This window comes from Carcharhinus amblyrhynchos, chromosome 4 (assembly GCF_965287045.1).
Source record: "Carcharhinus amblyrhynchos chromosome 4, sCarAmb.v2.hapA, whole genome shotgun sequence".
NCBI lineage: Eukaryota > Metazoa > Chordata > Chondrichthyes > Carcharhiniformes > Carcharhinidae > Carcharhinus > Carcharhinus amblyrhynchos.
Window position 1 is genome coordinate 133184758 of NC_137327.1, and position 22331 is coordinate 133207088.

General features: G+C 45.6%; 1 protein-coding gene across 3 annotated transcripts in view; it reads left to right on the forward strand.

Annotated features, from left to right (window-relative positions):
- Nucleotides 1–22331, forward strand: part of col4a5 (collagen, type IV, alpha 5 (Alport syndrome)) — a 256775-nt gene that overhangs the window by 227907 nt on the left and 6537 nt on the right. Inside the window, exons 43-49 of one of the 3 annotated variants that reach the window (XM_080187894.1) lie at nucleotides 11943–12076; nucleotides 14140–14212; nucleotides 16393–16464; nucleotides 18283–18411; nucleotides 18547–18645; nucleotides 19878–20090; nucleotides 22028–22205. In XM_080187894.1, the coding sequence (XP_080044020.1) occupies nucleotides 11943–12076; nucleotides 14140–14212; nucleotides 16393–16464; nucleotides 18283–18411; nucleotides 18547–18645; nucleotides 19878–20090; nucleotides 22028–22205 (898 nt within the window). The other 2 variants (XM_080187896.1, XM_080187895.1) reach the window with 2 other exon arrangements.

A 22331-nucleotide genomic window follows, 5' to 3' on the forward strand; every position in this document is an offset into this window, starting at 1 on the left:
CTGGAGATTTTATTTTCAGGCTGAGTGCGTATGGAGGCGCCTGAGAACAGATTTCTCAGTCGGATCTGCATTACGCCCAGATTCAGCGCTTAGAATGAAAATAGTGAAATTGGCCCCTTAGATTCTGCCTGTGAAATGGTATTTCAGTGCTCTCAGTGCATTGATACAATTGGGAAAATGTCAATGCCCAAAATGAACAGATGTGGTTTGGGTGTGTTGTTAAAAAGTTAAACATATGAATTGCTGCTCCAGCACACCCCAAAACCTCCCCACTTCTAGTTTTAACAGGGGCTGAGTTTTCCAGTCCTCAGGAATCCCAGCTGCCACGTTGCTTCAAACCTTCCTCACCAACCCCTGCCTCAACCCACCCTTCCAATCTCTTTAGGGGCAAAGTGGGTGGTAGAAGGGCACCAGGATGGCATTGGGGCCATGGGGTATGGGTGAGGGTACATAGATTAGCATTAAGCGGAGTGGGGGCATGGGTTTGCATAGGTGGGACAGAGAGAGCATGTAGAGGGGTGAGGGCTGGAGGAATGGTTTTTGTTTCATTCTGATTTTTTATTCAGGGTGGCATGGTAGCACAGCGGTTAGCACTGCTGCTTCACAGCTCCAGGGACCTGGGTTTGAATCTCAGCTTGGGTCACTGTCTGTGTGGAGTTTGCACATTCTCCCTGTGTCTGCATGGGTTCCCTCCGAGCGCTCCGGTTTCCTCCCACAGTCCAAAGATGTATGGGCTAGGTTGATTGGCCATTCTAAATTGCCCCCTAGTGTTCCGGGATGCGTAGGTTAGAGGGATTAGTGGGTAAATATATAGGGATAGGGCCTGGGTGGGATTGTGGTTGGTGCAGACTCGATGGGCTGAATGGCCTCTTTCTACACTGTAGATTCTATGATTTGTGTTGGGGGGCAGAGGCAGGCTTTACACCCGGAAGCCTGATCATTTGTCCCACGGTCGCCAACCCTCCCTGATCAAAAATCCAACATGCAGGCAGACATTTTTAAAGCCAGGAAATCTGATGGTGCGCTGAACGTGGCCCAGAGACTCTGGACCAGTATCGGTTAAAGCAAAAGGATTGTTTTAAGGTTGTAGTTTTACAGTGTGTCCATTTTGCAGAAGGAGGGACATTTTAACTTATTGAGTTGTTTTGATGGAATTAAACCCCGTGGCTTGAAGATTCAGCTGAGTTTGACTCAGTGGATGGATTAAAATTTGCAGAACCTTGATCAAGTTGCCATATTAGAATTCAGAAATGAGAGGAGATCTGATAGAAACATATAAAATTATGAAGGGAACAGATAAGATAGAAGCAGGCAGGTTGTTTCCACTGACGGGTGAAACTAGAACTAGGGGGCATGGTCTCAAAATAAGGGGGAGCAGTTTTAGGACTGAGTTGCAGAGAAACTTCTTAACCCAAAGGATTCTAAGTTTGTGGGATTCCCTGCCCAGTGAAGCAGTTGAGGCTACCTCATTGAATGTTTTTAAGGCAAGGATAGATACATTTTTGAACAGTAAAGGAATTATGGGTTATGGTGAGCAGCGGGTAAGTGGAACTGAGTCCATGAAAAGATCAGCCATGAGCTTATTGAATGGCAGAGCAGGCTCGAGGGGCCAGATGGCCTACTCCTGCTCCTAGTTCTTATGTTCTTATCTAAAGGTTCCCATATAAAGTTGCTCTCACTGAGTCGGCACAAGGATGAGTGGCTTGGGAAAATCAAATGTCACACCAGTATAATAATCGAGTGTTGTTCTCAGATTGAGTTGAAGGTTTCTTGAGGAACAGCAGAGGGAGCTCAGAACCGAAAGTAGGAAAGAGAAAAACAAAAATTAAATTGTGGAGCCTGCTCTTTCTCTCTCCTGAGTAAAATTGCTTCACATTTAATAAAAGGAACTGAATTGAACAATAATGCAGGGGGATTCCGATGATTATCTGCTCAGCAAGGTAATTCTGTTGCATGGTATCACACTTAATAAAATGCTTCTGTTTAACAGCTGGTGGCTTTCCATAAACTAACATCATTTCAGTTGCTGCAACCCAAGGTGAAATATTGAATTTGTTTGCCTCCTTAATGTTAAAAGGGGAACCCAGCCTCAAATTTACATCCTTAATTTATTGAGAAAAGTTCCACTCTAACAAGGGCTTTGAACTGTTTACTCTTGAGTTGTGCTGTTCGGTCTTTAATGTTTAAAAGTATGTGGCGAGATCCTCTAGCCTCCCAGCCGTGCGGTTCCCACCAACGAGCAGTGGGATTCTCCAGTCCCGCTGCTGTCAATAGGATTTCCTATTCACCTCACCCCATGCTGGCGGGAAACCTGCGGGAAGGGGTGCGCTCCCAGCAGGACTGGAGAATCCCACCGCTTGAACGTCCAGAGAATTCCAGCCATGGAACTTTAACTCCCAGAGTTCGCAAGCAGGGCTGGAATTCTCCGGCCTTTCACACGCCACTGCCGCTGCCAGTGGGAATGGAGAATCTGGCGCTCGGTCACAACTCCGCTCACTGCAGCGGGACTGAAAAATCCCTCCGGCATGAATGGCTGGAGAATCTCATCCGAGGTGATTCCCGGTCCCATCCAGTGTAAAGTTGAACCTTCTAGAAAGCCTCATGCGCTGTGTATGGAGTTCAGTGATTTCAGCTGGAACTACACCTATAATTGACCTGAGCAACTCAGGTCTAGGGCAGGTATGTGGGGAGCTAATTCAGATACACTGCCCTAAAAACAGGTGACGAGATCACCGGGTTGCACAGATGTTTGATGGACTGCAGGCCGCATGGTATTTTTTTATTCATGGGATATGGGCATCACTGGCAAACTCAGCATTTATTGACCATCTCTAGTTGGTCTTGAACAGTTTGCTAGGCCATTTCAGTCAACCACTTTGCTGTGGTTCTGAAGTCACATGTAGGCCAGACCAGATAAGGACAGTAGATTTTGTTCCCTAATGGGCAATTAGTGAACTAGATAGGTTTTTCCAATAATGGTTTCTTGGTCAGCAGTAGATTCTTAATTCCAGATATTTTTAATTGAATTTAAATTCCACCACCTGCTGTGGTGGGATTTGAACCAGGGTCCCCAGAACATTAGCTGAGTTCTGGATTAGTGGTCTAGTGATAATACAACTAGGCCACGGACTCTCATTCTTAATGCTGCCTGCTTACTGGCCAGCATAAATCTCACGGTTGGTTGGCTTCAGGATGTCCATGGCCAAGATTTGCTCAGCTAGCCTGCACTTCTCCAAGGGAAGGTGCATTGTAGCTGGAACAGGTCCTGTGTGAACTGAATGTGGTTAAAAAGTCTCACAACACCAGGTTAATGTGAATGTGACCAACTGAATGTGACCAGGAGGAAGGATGGCAGGTCACGCGAGACGGCTGGCAACCAGGTTTGCAGACACTGGATGGAAGGTTTCGGTGAAGGTAGTGGAAAGGAATAAACACAGCCTTTATTCCCAGGAGGAGAACAGACCCTTCAGACCGATGGTAAAAAGACAATGGAAACGTGAAGTCACAGAAATCAATGCTAAGAACGCAGTTTTGAGGACATGGATGTGTGTTGCAAGACGTTTAATGGTTGTACGTGAATGGCCAAAGTTAGTGAATGCATCTTCAAGTGCCATACCTACTCCCTGCATCACTAGCCTTGCCCACTGCTCAACTCACCACTCTTGAATCACTCACCTGTTCAACAGTCTCTATCAATCAGGATTCATATCACTGTTACATACTTACCACTGCTACAAACCCCACACCCACACCTCGCACCCAGTTCAGGTTGCTGCGATATCACATTCAGACTACTGCCAACGTAGAGTATCACGGCAAGTCCAGCAATCCATCCTCCCAACACGTGACTGGGATTGCTGTGACACTGTTCCAGGGGTGTAGCAATGGCCCTGTGGAGCACAAGCTGCTCCCCTTTCTCAGGGTGACAGCATTCGTAGTCCCCACTCTGCCAGTCTCCTCGCTGTTGTGTGCCAGCCCAACTACTGCCAACAATGTGAAAATGATTCAGTCTGACATAGGATCTTCTGGGCCCTGAGCTGCTCAAGGTGATTCATGAAGACCAGCTGCAGTCTCCCCAATCGAAAGTCAGCAGCCTTCCACCAGCAACCAATGGAATAGGCATAGAATCATAGAATCCCTGTACTGCAGGAAAAGGCCATTTGGCCCATCAAGCCTACACTGACAATAATCTGACCCAGGCACACCTCATAACCTCATGTTTTTACCCTGCTAATCCCCTGACACTAAAGGAGAATTTAGCATGGCCAGTGCACCTAACCAGACCACCTGGAGGAAACCCATGCAGACATGGGGAGGACATGCAAACTCCACACAGACAGTGACCCAAGCTGGGAATCGAACCCCGGTCTCTGGCACTCTGAGGTGGCAGTGCTGATCACTGTGCCACCATGCCACCCAATGCATGCAATCCACTACCATGAACCTTGAGACGCACTCAGCTGAGTATGGCTGGAATCCACTGAGTGGACCAGTCATTAGTATTCTTACTTCAGCATGTCAGTCATCTATCTGCTCTCTCAATGTTCCTGGTGGCAGCATGGCTCTCATTGCATGTCTGCTGCCAGTGTTACTTATGGGTTACAAACCAGAACCATTAACCATCTCATCACTGACATAGTAACCATGTTTGGGTTTGCTCCGGTGGTTGAAATGCCTGTTGGCACAGCAGACGGCTGTAGAATGGTCACATACCAGCAGGATATTGAGAGAGTGGAATCCCTGTCAGTGCCACCATAGGGCAGAGTTGATGCAGCAGCAGCTTAGCAATGTTCATGTGGTCAAAGACACCCTGCATCGAAGGTAACCTGCAAGTCTTGCAAACCCTTGTGCTCGGTCCAGATATTCTCTCTCTCAAGGCAGAATGGAATGAAGATAGATCTCACATACAGCAGTAGACTGAAAACTGCAACATGTTGCCTGTGCCTCCAAACCAGCTTAGAAGGAGCCTGATGCCTAAATGTTCTTAGCCTGTTACCTTCACAGCCTCAGACAATGCAGTCCTGGCCCTGCTTTGAGGTTGGAGATGTTGCTCCAGCAGATGGAAGATTTCAATGACAAACCAATTTAGTGGAGCACTGATGTCTAGGGGGTTGGTTATCACTGAGATTCAGGCAGGGGAATTGTCTCCTGAACACCCTAAGCAGATATGACCATCTGCTAAGAACCCTCCTTACCTCTCCTACACCTCCTCCTTCTTCTACCAGTTTGACCTGCTCTGCTTAGCCTCTGTTCATTCTTCCTGGCATGCTTGACTCCAAAAGGAAGGGCTATCTTTGTACCCGTGTCTGGCAGCCACTGATCTGCACAGCAGCCATGAAGTCAGCAGAATTTCTTTAGCATTTACCACACCCCTCCCTGTAGATATTTGAAACTTGAAAGAACTATGAACATATTGTAGAATTGTAGCAACAGCCAGACGAAATCAACCAGACACTAACTAACTCATTGATTATTCCTTTGAATAGCATTAGTGGAGAAATCCTTCTCTCTGTTTCACGCATGTTCATCTCTTAAGGTGGAGTGTTAGCTAGAATTCCAAAATGGCAGCATTGGCATCAGATCAGGATTGGATACTGAGTGATATCATGATCTGCTTGTTCTGCATATTTCAGGCATGCCAACACCTTTCCCAAGATGGCATTCAGCAGACGTCACATGAAAAATATCTGCTCTGGAGGCAATTTGGATCCAAAAGCAAGACTTACAAATAAGCAAGTGCCCGACTGAGCCTAGCTGCTTTCCTTGTGTGTCAAAGCGTGACTTAAGGACAGCACCAGGCTTGGAGCTGGGTCCTTTACGATCGACTAGTCTGTCAAGGGTTCACTGTCTAGATTTGTGCATTGTGAATAGCTCTTATGTGATGGACCACTGACACCTATAGAGCTATTCTCCCGCACCTGGCCCCACAATGAGGCATAAATAAACCAGTGTCCCATAGTAAACCAGTGCTTTTAAAAACAAGTTGGAAAATATCTGAAAAAAATGATGATTCTTCCTGCCATCAGCGGAAAACTTCTAGCGCGTACATTGTAGGGTGAATGAATGTCTCTCTTTAGCAGCACTGAGGAAGAACCATCTTCTTTTGATTAACTTTTTGATTTCATGGGCAAGACTTTATTCTTTGAATGACTTACATTTTCATCGAATCAAAAATCCTGCAATAATAAAACAAGTGGCTTGCCCACGGTAATGTTTTACTATGCAGAATATATTTCACTAAATTGAAGGAAAAGTCTCTGCTGGTGAATTCATTCAATGGAATTCTTCAAATGGGGTATGGAATATTGTGCTTTTGGCCAAGTATCCTAATTTAAAGATGGCTGGGTCCCCCTTTTCCCCCAGAGTTGAGAATTTATTTCAGTCATATCTTATGTTTAACTGGCTTGTATTAAGTTTCTAACCACAATCTTGTTTTGTGATATGGTATATCTGACGCATCGAATGATGACCTTTGGGTGAACCTTGACCCTCCTCAGGTCCTCCAGGTTAGACCTTTAAGCAACAATTAACTTGGATGAATTAAGATTTCAATAGCAGTAATGTACATGGAGGTTAAATAATAAAATATAATTTGAACTTTCATTTCCTTTTGTACCAAAATTTGGACTATTCCTGCACACTTTGCAAAAAGGATTGGGTATTGTTCCTGCAAAATTAGCACCACTAAGTTTTGAAATCTAATCTTCCCAACAGCAAAAGTAGGTCATTGTACAATCTCTTCCGTAATGGAGGCAACATTTTGGACCTTCCTGTTAATCTTTAAACAAAGTAAGATTGCACCACAGAGGAATGTAAAATAAATGGTATGAACTGTGAAGTGGAGCAAAGAGTGCAGGAATAGATAACTTACATTATCCATAGGTATGCCAACTGACTGAATGTGGACCCACCCTCCCTGAAAATGCCTGTCCTTTAAATGGGCTTCATGTCGGAAACATGGGCCTTGATTTATTGGGTGGAAGGGGCCAGGTAGGTAAAGGCTCATGCAACCCAACCCCAACCCACCTGTTTATCATTTCACAAACAGTGCTTTTGCAAAAGACTTTCAATCTGGCCAACTGTTGGGCAGGAACCTGCAGGAGTTCATTTAAATGAGGAACCCCCTCTCCCTCATTAAGATGGATCAAGTTTCAAGACTACCACATCCACCCTGTTAGTACCAAGGCTACAATGTTCTACATTAGGCAAGAGAGTCAAATCCATAGTAGCTTTGTATATCTTTAATCCTGAGACCTTTTAACATAGAGGGGTGGCAGCTATATAGCTATATTTTGCCAACCTCTATTTCTTGAAATTTATTTTATAGCAAATGCTCTGACTCCAAAAAAATTAATCTGCACCATAAAAATAAATGCCTTCCTTCAGAGGAATGAAGCCCACTCCCAGAAAAAAAATCATCTCATCCCTAACCTCAATTTAATCCATTAAGACTTCATTCCAAAGGCAGATTTATTTTGCAACACTAGCGGCAGGAGAACTGAAGGGAATAGCGACACGGTTAGTGGGAGTGTCTGTACGATAGTTTGCTTTTGACAGTAATAAGACTATCAGGAGATCGATGCAGTAAGGCAGATGGATTCAGCAGCAATATGGTAGACAGCAGTGTTGGTAGATGGGTGTATTTGGTGAGGGGGCAGGGGGTGAAGGGAGTTTGGAGGGTAGCACACTGGAATGTTGACATGGGAGGCCAAAAAGCTGATAGCGAATTAAAGGTAGGAATGGGAAAGGACTGACAGGGGGTCACTGGGCAGCCTGTCAAGAAAGGAAGCAGCAGGAAAAAGTCATGAGATACAATTTCCAATTTAAAGTGAAGTCAAAGATCAGACAGGATGGGAAACCTGTGACTGCTGTTTGATTCCCACGTTAATTTGGGTTTCACCAGCAGTTGGTGTGCTGCAATTGGGCTGAGTGCTTTGGGTTAGTAAGGAGGAGGATTAGGAGGAATAGACTCCCTATTCAAGGCATAAACGAAATGACACTTTGACGAGATACCATAGGGTGCCATACATAGCCTGTTGAGAGTCATGCTTTAAGGAAAAATGTTGGATAGTAACTGGATTGGAGGGGTGTAGTGAAGGGTGTAGGATGGTAGTGCTGGCAATTAAATTTGTGCATTTTGTTAACCATAACACTGACTTATAAATAGGGGATATGCCGCTCTTTTTCAAAATAGCGCTGTTGGATCTTTTATGTCTAGCTGAGGGGGCAGAGGAGTCCTTGGTGTAACATCTCATCCAAAAGATGTCACTTCCACCGGTGCAACATTCCCTCGGCTTCAGTCTGACTCAAAAGCAAGGGTGCTAGCACTGAGCCACAATAAACAGTTCAGTCACACCATCCTGACCCAACCACTCACTGGTGTGTCAGTCACGCCATGATAGTGATAAATGGAACTAAGCATCTGCATTGGCAGATAGTGGCAGGCACCAGCCGTCCCAACATTGGGTGTAGCTGCTTTATTATCTACAAGAGCGTAAGTTGGCAATGTTAATTCATGAAAGTAACAAATTCCTCCCTCTGCCTCTTTAATAGGGGTGCCAAGTTGTTTAAAATATCAAGGAATGCAGTTGTTAATTCTAGGTGAAAGAAGAATTTGACTGAAGTGTTTGTAATGACAATATCATCAACAGTAAATTGTATAAAATTGTTTTATATGAACGGTAGCAATAAGAATTTTAGTTCCAAAGTTGATGCTACACCTTTTTAACACAAGAGATAAAAGCAGTAGAGGAAGATTCAGTCTGTCAAGCCTGCTCAATGCCATTCAGTACAATCATGGCTAATCTTGAGCTTCAATTCCATGTTCCTGCCAGCTTCCCTTACCCTATAGACCAAAACTCTGCTTATTTCAGTCTTAACATTCAACAAAGGTTTACGGTTATTTGGCATATCTATTTTTATTACTAACTTTAATTAAAATGTTTATATTATCTATAACTCTGTTGTTATATTATAAGTTACTGTTTCCAAAATTCTATTTTGCATGCTCTTTAAAACTTTAGACTAAAATTAAAAATCTACTCTGTGATTTTTTTATAAACTAATCTCGCTTAATCCTTTCCTGCTCAGAATTCCCTTCGGGGGAAAGAAAACAGTGGATGTCTTTAAACTCCTGAGTGCGGAAGGGTTAACCTGTTTCTGTCGTGATAACTGAAGCAAAAATGTTACTCTGCCTGTTTAAAACCTAGAGGATTTTTGCTTTTGACAAAGTTCTGTAACAGGCTTATGAAGTTTCTAACCAACCTTCTCGTTCTTTACTGTGCGGTGTGACTGACCCATCTAATGGTGACCCTGGATCTTACTAAACTCTGACCCTTCCCAGGTCCTGAAGGTTAGATTCTTAACTGTAAGCACTTTGCATGCTGTGGGCGTTTTGTGGGTGTTGCAATTAACCATGTAACCCTTGGGGAAGTAACAGAATGTGGTGAGTGCCATGACTTATGAACTGGAAACATTGAAACATTTATTTATTAAAGCAACACCATCCTTTCATTCGTGACGATAGAATCATTAATATTGTAATACTGACACGCTTTATTTGCCGATTAAAAATACATCAACTTGATACATATGAAATGGTGAAGGATTCCAGCAAACTTGTCAAAATAAGCATTCTGAGGCAATTAGACAAAGCATCTTCAGCTGGATGTCCTGAACCACACTTCCATGGGCAATAGAGATGAGCAGCAACAGACTCAGTATTATTTCAGTCACTCCAACAGCCTTGGAGAGGATGGGACCAGTTGAGGTGCATTAGAGCTACAGGGTCTTTTTTTACTTCATTTCCCCAGCGGGAGAAGAACCAGAAGGGCTACTGGGGATAGGTTTGGCTCTCAACGTGATCCTTTGAATGATTATCCCTTTGGCACATTTACTTAAGACACACACACAAGCCTACCTCTACCCCTTTCCGTCTGGTGCCTTTCTCGTGGGAGTGACCTGTGCTTTGATGTTTCTGTCAAAAAGGTAAATAAATGGTTACTTTTATTCTGTTTAACTTCTTCGCAAAGAGTACGTGTGGAGAAGCTGGGCTGTACAAGGTGGAAAAGAGTAATTGTAATTAATATTTTCAGCACAGTCTGTGCTCTATAAATTCCATTGGTGAAACATGTACGTATGATTTTATTAGCATCTGTGCTGATTCCTGAATTTTTCTTGAGTAGTTGTGATTACACTGCTTGCTTTCAACATAAAATGAGTAAGTAAAGTAAGACCATGCTGTTGGTTTAATTTGTTTTCCAAGTGATATTGTAGCTGAATCAGCTGCCATTCAAACTCCGTGACATTTATGCGTATAATTTCACTTTTATCTTCCTACATACAGCCTTTTCACGCAAATCCATTTCTGTTGTCAAATGTATTAAGGATCTGAGCAGGTTTGGCTTTTGAGAACAAGACTCAATGCAATACTTACTCATACAACTTGTAGATCCATCAAGTTTTGATCTCTTGGTTTGAGTTGGGACATTTGAGATAGAACATAGAAAAGCTACAGCACAAACAGGCCGTTCGGCCCACAAGTTGCACCAATGATATTCATACCTACCAGGCCTATCTATAACTCTCAATCCCATTAAATCCCATGTACTCATCCAGAAATCTCTTGAAAGACCCCAACGAGTTCGCCTCCACCACCACCGACGGCAGCCGATTCCACTCACCCACCACCCTCTGAGTGAAAAACTTACCCCTGATATCTCCTCTGTACCTACTCCCCAGCACCTTAAACCTGTGTCCTCTTGTAGCAACAGCCCTTGGCCTCTGAGAATCCATCCGATCTATACTTCTCAACATCTTATACACTTCTATCAGGTCACCTCTCATCCTTCATCTCTCTAAGGAGATTGGCAAGAGAACCAAAGACTAGAGCCAAGATTTTTGAACCCCATTGACCGTCAGTGGGATTTTCTGGCCTTGCTGTAGTCAATGGCCATTTGTAATCCGGGGGTAGGGAGTCACCTTTGGCGGGACTGGAAGATCCCACCTGCAGGAAGGACTGGAAAATCCTGATCAAGTTAAAAGATTTTCCTTTTAACAGAACAACTTGTAATGATCTGCAATTGCAAAGCCTGAAGGGGTAGTAGAAACAGATTCAATAGCAGCTTTCTAAAGGGAATGATATAAATAGTTGAAGTAGAAAAATGGAAAGGCTATGAGCAAAGAGCACTAATAGGAATAGCGAGATAGTTCTTTCACAGAGCCAACACAGGCATAGACAATGGGCTGAACAGCCTTCCGGGTGCTGTATCATTCCATGATTTTTTTACGAGTTGTTGGGCAACATGGAGTCGAGAGACAAAATGCCACCCAGCATTCCAGTCCCTGATTATTATACAGCGCTGAAAAATGCATGATAGGTGAAAAATGGATCATCCCTCTTGCATTTGGAATGTGAAAGGTGGCAAGTGAGTGGAGGACTGCTAATGTCCTTTCAGCAGAGATGAGAGAATATTAGGAAAAAAATGCATCTTATGCAGATAAATTTACCACATCCAAGATGATCATAGGCTAGTCTCCCCTTTGAAAGGGAGAGCTGACTGGTGGTGATTTAACCTAAGGATCACCACACCTCAAGCAAGGGCCAGGGTGAGAAGGCGGGGCCTCATGAACAATGTCAGCTGGTGTGGGAATTGAACCCTCGCTGGTGGCATCATTCCACATCACAAACCAGCCATCCAAGCTAAACCAACTCCACCGTGACATATAGTTTCTCCATGATGCACTTGGTTTGTAATTACAAACAATAATCTTATTGTTTGTAAGAGAAACAATAGCCTTTGTTTCTCTTGCATCCAATTTTTAGGAAATGTATACAATAATGGCTGTTATATTTGAACAAAATAGCTGTCCAATTTGTGAGCTAAGCTAAACTTAGTTAATGTGCTCGCATTAAAATCTAATGTAATTTTTATGATTTAAAGGCCCGCCAGGCCCAATGGGTCCACGAGGTCCTCCAGGATTTGGGGGCATCAAAGGAGAAAAAGGCAGTCCTGGTCTTCCAGGGTCACCAGGATATCCCGGACCTAAAGGAGAAAGTGGACCCCCAGGAATACCGGTAAGTGAAGAATGCACGCGTTCACAATCAGGATAATTGTACCTTGTGTAAGTTTCTCTCGCTCCAGCCATAGGTCTCAAAGCCCGATGGTTAATTATAAAAAGAACAATGATTGACCAATTATTATTGACCAGACGTGTCTGAATAAAGATGAGTTGTCAAGCTGATGAAGAGTGGGAATATTAAATCGAAGATAATCTATTCCTTCTCACTGGGGTAGATGGGAAAAAGTAACTCATTTCCTGCACATGGAAGTGTAATGTTTGGACGTGAACAAACACAAAAAACATAGTTCACTCAAGCACCAGTGCATGAAGGGAAACCACACTCTCCATGGTAATCACAAGTCAACATCCTAATTTTCAGTCACATTGCCACCAAATTAAAGAAAAATTCTCCTACCACAGGAAAGGAGAACATGCCGGAGACCCCATTGATCATAGATTTGTTACACTGTGAACAGATAGCAATGAAATTAGTGAAGCACAATAAATGATCTGGAAGATCTTTTGGACAATTCTTTGCAAGCTTGCTTTTGTCTAGAAGCGACCGTATCCCAACTGTATAATGTATTGCTGTATATCAGTAAACGTGATATTTCTGTTGAATTAACTTTAATACAGAAGATTTAAGTTAGTAAAAGGGGGAAACCTGATCAGTGCAACCAAAGAGAGAATCATAAAATCCCTAGTGCAAAACGAGACCATTTGCACGGACTCTTACCCAAGCCCTATACCAGGAATCCTATCTCCTGTACCCACATGTACTTTACCCCATTAATCCCCCGAACCTACACATAGCTTGGGACACTAAGGGGCAATTTAGCACAGCCAATCCATCTAACCTGCACATCTTTGGACTGTGGGAGGAAACCGGAACACCTGGAGGAAACCCACGCAGACACGGGGAGAATGTGCTCCGCACACAAGACTCCACACAGACAGTGGCCCAGGGTCCCTGGTGCTGTGAATCAGCATTGCTAACCAATGTGCCACTTGGGATCGTAATTGATGTGTGCTGTTCTATTTCCTCAAGTGTAAAATGGATGCAAAGGTACTCATTTCGCAGTAAGATGGCCCTGCATCCAATCTGTGTAGGTGTTAGTCCCACCAATAACTTCAATAGATAACTTTATTGTAGACATCTGAACAGGCCTCAGGCACTTCAGTAAGCACAAAAGCTTATTCCTGAGCCTCTTCTTGAAATTCGGCTGCTCTAAGCACAGCAAGTACCAATAAAGTATTAATCAGGTTAATAAATGCAACTTCTGAATTCCATCAATGTAAAGCATCTTGGTCCAGCAACAGGTTAGAAAGGCAGGTGAAATCCTGCCTCGTTCATTTATGCGACCAAAGCTGAATTTTTTGGCTTTCCGACAACTAATTGGTTGCTGTAGCGCTCCCACCTTTTTGATGCCTGCCCCCAAGAGTTTCCAGTCAATTGCAGGGCTAGCAGTTCAGCAGAGTCAACAGGAGCAGTGGCCAGTGCCAGGACTGTGCTTTGCATAGAGCATACCATGGAAACAGTCTGCCCTTCGAATCATGGTCCTAAGCAGCGCGAAGACCAGTGAGGGTTGGGTGTGTTGGTGAGAGTGGGCTTGTTGCCATAATGGTGCTAGGGGACCCCCTCCATGGGCCACAGAGTGCCCAACTTGGAGGTAACAACACTCCGAGCCCACAGGGAGGCGCCAGGTGTCAACATCCCCTCATGACAGAGGATTTAGCCTCTGCTAGTAAAATCCCAGTGGCGGTGCGGAGAGGTCCTTATTTGGCTAGTATGGTGCCTCAGGTGCCGCTGGGCTGAAGGGCCATCCTCCAGCTGCACCACAGCTGGTAAAATGCCACGATGTAGGGATCCGATTATGTGGCTGTTAACTCATTTCTTACCGTGGAATCTTGCTGTGTACAAATTGGCCGCGATGTAGGGAAGAGCATGGGCACCTCAAGCACTGCCCACCGCCTACGCACCCGACCCCTCAACTTCCTTACCCTTCTGTAGAGAGTTGTTAAACTCTAGCCTAGAGTAACAATATGAAAAAACACTACTTGTTGTCTTCCTCTCAGGGTGGTCCTGGACAACCAGGCTTCAGCGGAGAGAAAGGAGATCCAGGTATGCCAGGTCTCCCCGGATTCCCAGGTAAGAGACAAGACACCAGACTCTTCTCTATAATTACACGGGGCAGGGTATCTAAGCCACGATGGGGCTTCCAATTCCAAAGAAGGACTGGAAAACAGGAGAGCTGCCTAATGGATTCCATCCACCACCCACCTCCCCCTCCCCACCGGCCCCCAAACTGTAGGGGCGAGGATGCTGAAGATTTTTTTTATTTTAAATTTAAAATGATCATTCTATGGAAATGCAAGAAAAACGGCAGCCAATTTGTACCCAGCAAGATCCCACGGTAAGAAATGAGTTAATGGCCACATAATCGGATTTAGTCATGAAGGTTGAAGGGTAATTATTGTTCAGGATACCATTGCTCCACTGCCAATTGAGGCCCTTAAGTGGGCAATTAATGCCCACTTAAAGATCTGACCCTGCCATCAGTGGTGTTCACCCAACAGTGGGTGGCGAGGGGACCAGCCATGTAGGGTGTTTGAAAAGTAAAGCTTCTATGATTCCTCGCAGGTTCCACTGGGAGAGGGAGAAGGGAAAGGGTCCATCATTCAATGGCACTCAGTGCCTGATTGAGAGGCTCTGCATCAGGCTGAGAGCCAACCCCCTTGCCCTTGCCTACGCTCCCCTCCTCTACCCCCACCATCACCCACTTGGCTCTGGTTCCTTGGGTGACTCCATGGCCGGGATTCTCCGATCTCGTTCGCCTCACTGCTGCTGGCAGAGAGAACAGAGAATTTGGCATCAAACTCTCTTCACTGCAGCAGGCTCAAAGAATCCCAGCCACAGGCGAGCTTGGAGAATTCTGGTCAATGTCTTGCATGGGGTGTAGTACCGGTAGCAGCCAAACACATGTCCCCAACCTTTCCAGTGGTACAGCTGAGCTGCGGCAGAGCTGCTGATTTTTTTTAAAGGGAAGTGGGTGTCGCTGGCTGGGCCAGCATTTATTACCATCCCTAATTACCCTCCGATTCAGAGGGGATTTAAGAGTGAGCCACAATTCTCTGCGTCTGAGTCACATGTAGGCCAGACCAGGTGAGGATGACAGATTTCCTTCCCTAAAGGACATTAATGAACTAGATGGCTTTTTATGACAATCAACAATAGCTTCATGGTCATCATTAGACTTTTTAATTCCGGATTCCTATTGAATTCAAATTTCACCATCTGCCACGGTGGAATTCAAACCCTGGTCCCCCAGGGCATTGCCCTGAATCTGTGTCTGAATGAGCCACGCCTGAAGAAAAGAAACTCCAAGTTTCCAAGAAGGACACCAAGAAAGCCCAGAGGAAACCAGCAACGACACGTGAAAAGAAGAGGAGGAGGTCCAGAAAGCAGAGTTACTCCATCTACAACTACAAAGTGATGAAGGTGGTTCACCCCGACGCCGGCATCTCCTCCAAGGCCATGAGCATCATGAACTCATTCGTTAATAACATCTCTGAGCGCATCGCGGGTGAGACATCCCGCCTGGCCCATTACAACAAGCGCAGCACCATCAGCTCCCAGGAGATCCAGACCACTGTGTGCCTGCTGCTGCCCAGGGAACTGGCCAAGCAGGCCTCGTCGGAGGAGATAAAGGCTGTGTCCAACTGCACCGGCTCCAAGTAAAACTGCACAATGCACTAAAACAATATACCTGGGTCTCCACTACACTACCACCTCTGCCAATTGGCTGACAGTTCTTGGTAGGCAGGGTGTGATGGACATTTAATACAGTAGGTCTATTGAAAGCTGGCAGGCAAGGCCCACCACCGGCCCCCCCCGCCACCCCCCCAAACCTCTGTTAAAAATCTCCCAATGTCGGTAACCTGTCCTTAGAACTGATGGACCTTAGGTTTAAAGTCTTGTTTCTTCCACAATAGTTGCCTGACCAGTTGAGTGGAAGTGTTCTGTCTTTATTTTATGTTATTGAATGGTTCTGGTTGCCAAATAAAGCACAGTATGATGCTTGAATAACAGACAGTCACCCAGAAAGATGTGAATCTCAGATGGCTGTGGTTCGGAGGATATTGTTCTCTGCTCGCATAGTCAGAAGGACATGTAGCAATCAGCGTGAGCACGAACATGATTGGGCCACTTCAAAATTGGCTCTTTCATTAGCATCTGTTAATGTTTTCTTGTTTATACACAATTTGTGATTCACTAAATATTAACTTTCATCAGAAGACTATTCATCCAAATTGTCATTTACTTCACAGGCATGAAAGGATCTCCTGGACCCCCGGGCCTTAAAGGTCCACCAGGTGATTCAGGACCACCTGGTCCTCAAGGTAGGTTTTAATTAGATTGACTATATTCATGTGGGCGAGGGGGAGATTTTCTGGCCATGCGCGGCACAAGACCAGAATTTCCAGCTTGAAGTCAACGCACCTTTACATGGTTTGTTGAATTTCTTGTCCCACCCGCTAAGATTCCCTTGGCAGGCAGGGTGGAAAAGTTCCGCTCACTGGGTGGGGGGCACATTTTATGGTTAGGCTTAGGCGAGATCGTAAAATCCCACCCGAGATCAACAGAGATTTCCGTTCTGGGAACCAGGGCAGGTGAGGTTTTCTTGCTTGTTGTGGAACTGGTACTGTTTACTTTTTGTCAATGTTTAGAGAGATGGGATGAAAATTCCAGTTTCCTCCCACAGTCCAAAGATGTGCAGGTTAGGTTGATTGGCCCTGCTAAGAAATTGCCCCTTAGTGTCCAGGGATGCAGAGGTTAGAGGGATTAGTGGATATAATATGAAGGGATATGGGGGTAGGGCCTGGGTGGGATTGTGTTCGGTGCAGACTCGATGGACCGAATGGCCTCTTTCTACACTGTAGGGTTCTATGATTCTATGAAAAGAGAGCCAATGAACTCTGTTCATAAAAGTTGCCAAAATAATCCCCCTACCCTGGGGACTATTTTCACATCATGCAGGGTTGAAAACACATGGTGGTATATCAGTATCTGTTACACAGCTTGGGACAACAGACCAAAGGCATTCAATGTGAAGACCAGGAGGATTCTGTAACCAGCGAAGGCTGTGCTCACCAGCTTGGCAGCACAGTTGAAAATTATTATGAGGGAACCTAGAGACGGGAGACAGGAAAAACTTGTTTCCTCTATCTGGGAGATCAGTTACCAGGGAGACATAGATTTGAGGTGATTGGTTGAAGGATTAGAGGGGACATGAGGAAAAGCTTTTTCACCCAGAGGCTGATGCACATCTGGAATTTGCTGCCTAAGTTGATATTTGAGGCTGAAACTCAACTCATTTGTAAGTGCTGTAACCTGCAAGACTGTGAACCAGGTGCTGGAAAATAGGATTAAAATGAGCGGCTAGTTTCTTTTTTGGCCAGCTCAATGGGCTGAATGGCCTCTTTCAGCACGGTGACACAGCGCTTAGCACTGCTGCCTCACAGTGTCAGGGACCTGGGTTCAATTCCTGGTTTGGATCACTGTCTGTGCGGGGTTTGCACGTTCTCCCCATGTCTGCCTGGGTTTCCTCCAGCTGCTCCGGTTTCCTCCCACAGTCTGAAAGACGTGCTGGTTAGGTGGAGTGGCCATGCTAAATACTCCCTCAGAGTACCCAAAGAGGCACTAGAGTGTGGCAACTAGGGGATTTTCACAGTAACTTCATTGCAGTGTTAATGTAACCCGACTTGCAACACAAATAAATAAAATGTAAACTATAAGCTCTGGTTCTATGATCTCTGTCTCACCTTCAAGAACAAGTGCTTGGGATGAGACATAAAAGGCAGCTTGTTGCAGAGGGATTAAAAATGTTTGTCTACCACTTGACAAAGTAAGAAATATTCCTTCCATACTCACGGTGCCTGCTCATTTCCACCTTTCAAGGGCAGCTAGGAATGGGCAGTAAATGTTAGTCTTGCCAATGATGCCCACATCCCAACAACAAGTACACTAATTAAAAAGTCCATTTTGAATTCAAAACTCCACCAACCAATTGAACAAGAGCACGTCACTTAACGTCAGTGCATGCTGGAAGCATTGGGTTACCATGAATAACAAAACACCCAAAGCCACCCACAGCTGCTGTTCATAACATGCCTTCAGTTCAGATGTCCTCACTTTAACCTGTGCCCTTTGTTTTCCAGGGGAACCTGGTACACCTGGACCGCGAGTACCATCCCGAATTATTAAAGGAGAACCGGGTTTCCCAGGATCACCCGGTCAGCCTGGCCTTAAAGGATTAGCTGGTACACCTGGTCCGCCGGGACCTCCAGGTAAAACATCACCAAATTGTACAAAGTGATTTTTTTATGGCATGTGCGCACCCCACAACTGTGCTCCCTCACAAGCTGGAATCACTGTTAATCTGTTACTTACATTGCTTTTGTTAACATTTTTTCCCTTTCCAGGGCCAGTAGGGCCTCCCGGTGACCCAGGTCAAGATGGACTTCCCGGGTTTAATGGACCAAGTGGACAGAAGGGAGATAGAGGTTCTACAGGTGGTCCAGGTAAGAACTGGAAGCACATTCACTTCCCTTTATTTGTGGCTGGTTTCTTCTCCTTTCACCTTTCAGGTATAATGTTGCAAGCTATCTTTCTTTCCTGTGTCAGCGCCTCCTTGTTGATTAGAATAGTTACGGTGATTTGACATTCTTTTCCCATTAGTAGAGAGAAACACCAGTTAACTACCAAGTAGCCGGAACCATCCATGCCAGCAGGATCTTCGGGACCCGTCAGCGGCCAACCCCTGCGGCAGGTTTGACGGTGGCGACGGGTACATTCAATGGGTAACCTCGTTGACAATGGCGGGACCAGAAGATCCCACTGTCAACAATGGCAGGCCACCCTCCCGTGAGATCAGGATGATAGATCTATGACCTACTACTGAGTCCAATCAATTTCACTGCTATGCCGCACTTCTTATCCAAGTCTTCTCTCAGCTTTCCCAGTGGTTATGACATACACTCATGTAATTGCACGCCACAAATAGCCATTCTTTACGTATCAGCAGATGATTCAGTCATGGGACGCAATCTGCCCTTACCAGGGCCTAACACATGCACATGTTGGCAGGTGTAACTGGAGTCAGGCGTGGGGCACCGTGCTGCTCTAGTCTGGGTCCATCTGATGAGCTTGCGTTTTTGCCCAGATCAGTCCCGGAAATTCAGACATGCCAAATAAAGAACACCCTGCTTTTATGTAGCGCCTTTTACAGCTCGTGATATCCCAAACTGCCAAACGAGGATCAAACAGAGGATCCGAGTACCCACCGACAGAGACAGGAAGCCAAGGCAACCCAATAATTCTAAAGCTAAAGAATTCTCAGCAATATGTATCCTGTAAGGCAGGAGTTCCAGTCGGTGTCCATGGACCCCCTGGGCTCTGTGAAGGCTCTCCAAGGGGTCCAGGAAACTGGCGACCACCACGTGGCTAATTCAAGCCGGCAAAGTTTAGAGAAGACAAATAGGCCAATCAGAGAAAGGCCTTTTGGAGTACTGGATGCTGATAGGCTGATTAGCGCTGCAACCTTGGGTCGTCTTCGTAGATTCCTGGAGGAAACCCATGCAGACATGGGGAGAATGTGCAAACTCTACACAGACAGTCACTCGAGGCTGGAATCGAACCCGGGTCCCTGGCGCTGTGAGGCAGCAATGCTAACCACTGTTCCATCTTTTCCTTCACTTTATTGAGGTTGTGTTCGCAACTACTTCAGGTTAATCTGGCTCTGATCTTTGAACAGGTGACAGAGGTTTCCCAGGCCCACCTGGTCCAGATGGTACCCCTGGAGTGCCAGGGCCTCCTGGATCTGCTTCCGTCGCTCATGGATTCTTGATTACCCGACACAGTCAGTCAATAGAAGTGCCATCTTGTCCTGCTGGAACTGTTATCATCTATGATGGGTATTCTCTGCTTTACGTACAAGGGAATGAGAGAGCACATGGTCAAGATTTGGGTAAGAATTATCACTAGTTGTTGGGTTTGTAGGAATAAGACAATGAATGGATGTTACAACATTCTGTTAATTCGTCAATTTAGCAATCCCTCATTTAGCGTTCCCGAAATGTTCCTAAAATAACAGTGTGCTAAACAAAAGCCTTGTTCTCATAAGACAGCATTTATTACTGTGAGCATCACAAGTAGGCTTACACTAACACTGCAATGAAGTAACTGTGAAAATTCCCTAGTCGTCACACTCCGGCCACTGTTTGGATACATTGAGGGAGATTTCGGCATGGCCGATGTACCTAACCAGTCTTTCATACTGTGGAAGGAAACCCTCCTGGAGGAAACCTATGCAGACACGGGGAGAACATGCACAGACAGTGACCCAAGCTGGGATTCGAACCTGGAGCAAGGCAGCAGTGCTAACCACTCTGCCGCCATGCTGCCCTGACATATAATAAGACTGGGTTACAGAAACATAGAATCAGAGAATCCTACAGTGCCTTTCAACCCACCAACCACAATCCCACCTTGGCCATATCCCCATAACGCCCCATTGCATTTATCTTAGCTAGTCCCTCTGACACTAAGGGGCAATTTACCCTGGCCAATGTTCCTAACCCGCACATCTTTGGACTGTGGGAGGAAACTGGAGCACCCAGGGGAAACCCACGTAGACACGGGGAGAACGTGCAAGCTCCACACAGACACTGACCCTTCCCTATCATGACCCCCTGACATAACCTCCATTATGACCTTTGACCTGCCTCCCCATCATGCTCCATTTATGCTCCACCCTTGCATGATTCTCCCTGCATAGCCAACCCCCCCCCCCCCCCCCCCCAGTGCCCCCACTTAGGCCCCATCCCTCAAGCCACCCCTTGAACTGCTCCGGCACACTGGCAGTGCCCAACTGGCATTAGTGGCATGCCAGATAGGCACTGCCAGGGTGCCAAGTGGGCAGTGCCAGATTGGCAGTGCCCAGCCATGTTGGCAACCACCCAGGGGTTTCAGTGGCCCCGGCATGATGGCCCTCCAGCATGGCCATCATGCCAGATCTCCGCTATTGGAAACCAGTATTGATTCTTGCCGTTCTCATGACGCACCTGAAGGCCGGAAGATCCTGGGAGCTGGAGAATCCAGTGTCATAGAATCCCACAGTGCAGAAGGAGGTTATTCGGCCCATCGAGTCTGCGCTGACCACAGTCCCACCCAGACCTTACTCCCGCAACTTGACACATTTACCCTGCTAATCCCCTGACACTGGGAACAATTTAGCATGGCCAATCAACCTAACCCACACACCTTTGGACTGTGAGAGGAAACCCACACAGACACGAGGAGAACGTACAAATTCCACACAGGCAGTGACCAAAGGCTGGAATTGAACCCAGGTCCCTGGCACTGGGAGGCAACAGTGCTAACCACTGTGCCACCATGCTGACCCATGTCGAATGAGCCACGGATATTTAAATGCTACTTCAGGGCATGATCCATTAGAAAGGGACAGAGCCGATTGCGAGATATTTGACGCCGGACACAGAACCAATTTTTAGGTGGCAAAATTGTCCCCGGTATCTAGAACCTCCATCCGTGTAGGAGAGCTAACCCTGACTGATAAGCTGGATAGGGATTCCTGCTTTGCTTGAGTTGAAGGCTCGATTGTCCATTAAATCCTTGGCAATCAGTGGACACAGGTTTAAGCAAACATGTTTATCAGCCATGTTTAAGGGGAGTTATGATCTGGAATGCACAGCCTATAATGGTAGGGATTCAGGAGTAATTTTGAAAAGGGAATCGGACAAATACTTGAAAAAGAAATATTTGCTGGACGATGGGGAATTAACAGGGACTTGTTCTTTCAGAGAGATGGCAGAAACGTCATGGGCCGAATGGCCTGCTTGTGTGTTGAATGATTCTACATAATATTGCTATGTGTTGCTTCAGGAACTGCTGGGAGCTGCCTGCGGCGTTTCAGTACGATGCCATTCATGTTCTGCAACATCAACAACGTCTGTAACTTTGCCTCAAGGAATGACTACTCCTACTGGCTGTCAACACCTCAGCCAATGCCAATGAGCATGGCCCCAGTAAATGGAGAGAACATCCGACCCTTCATCAGCAGGTAAGCCTTTATCTCTCTAATGGCTCAAGTCGGTCACAGCTGCCATATGTAGATGGTAAAAAGAAATCTCTTTGCCATTTTCTAAAATAAATCCAATCATTTTATGCATGACAGATGTAGAACATA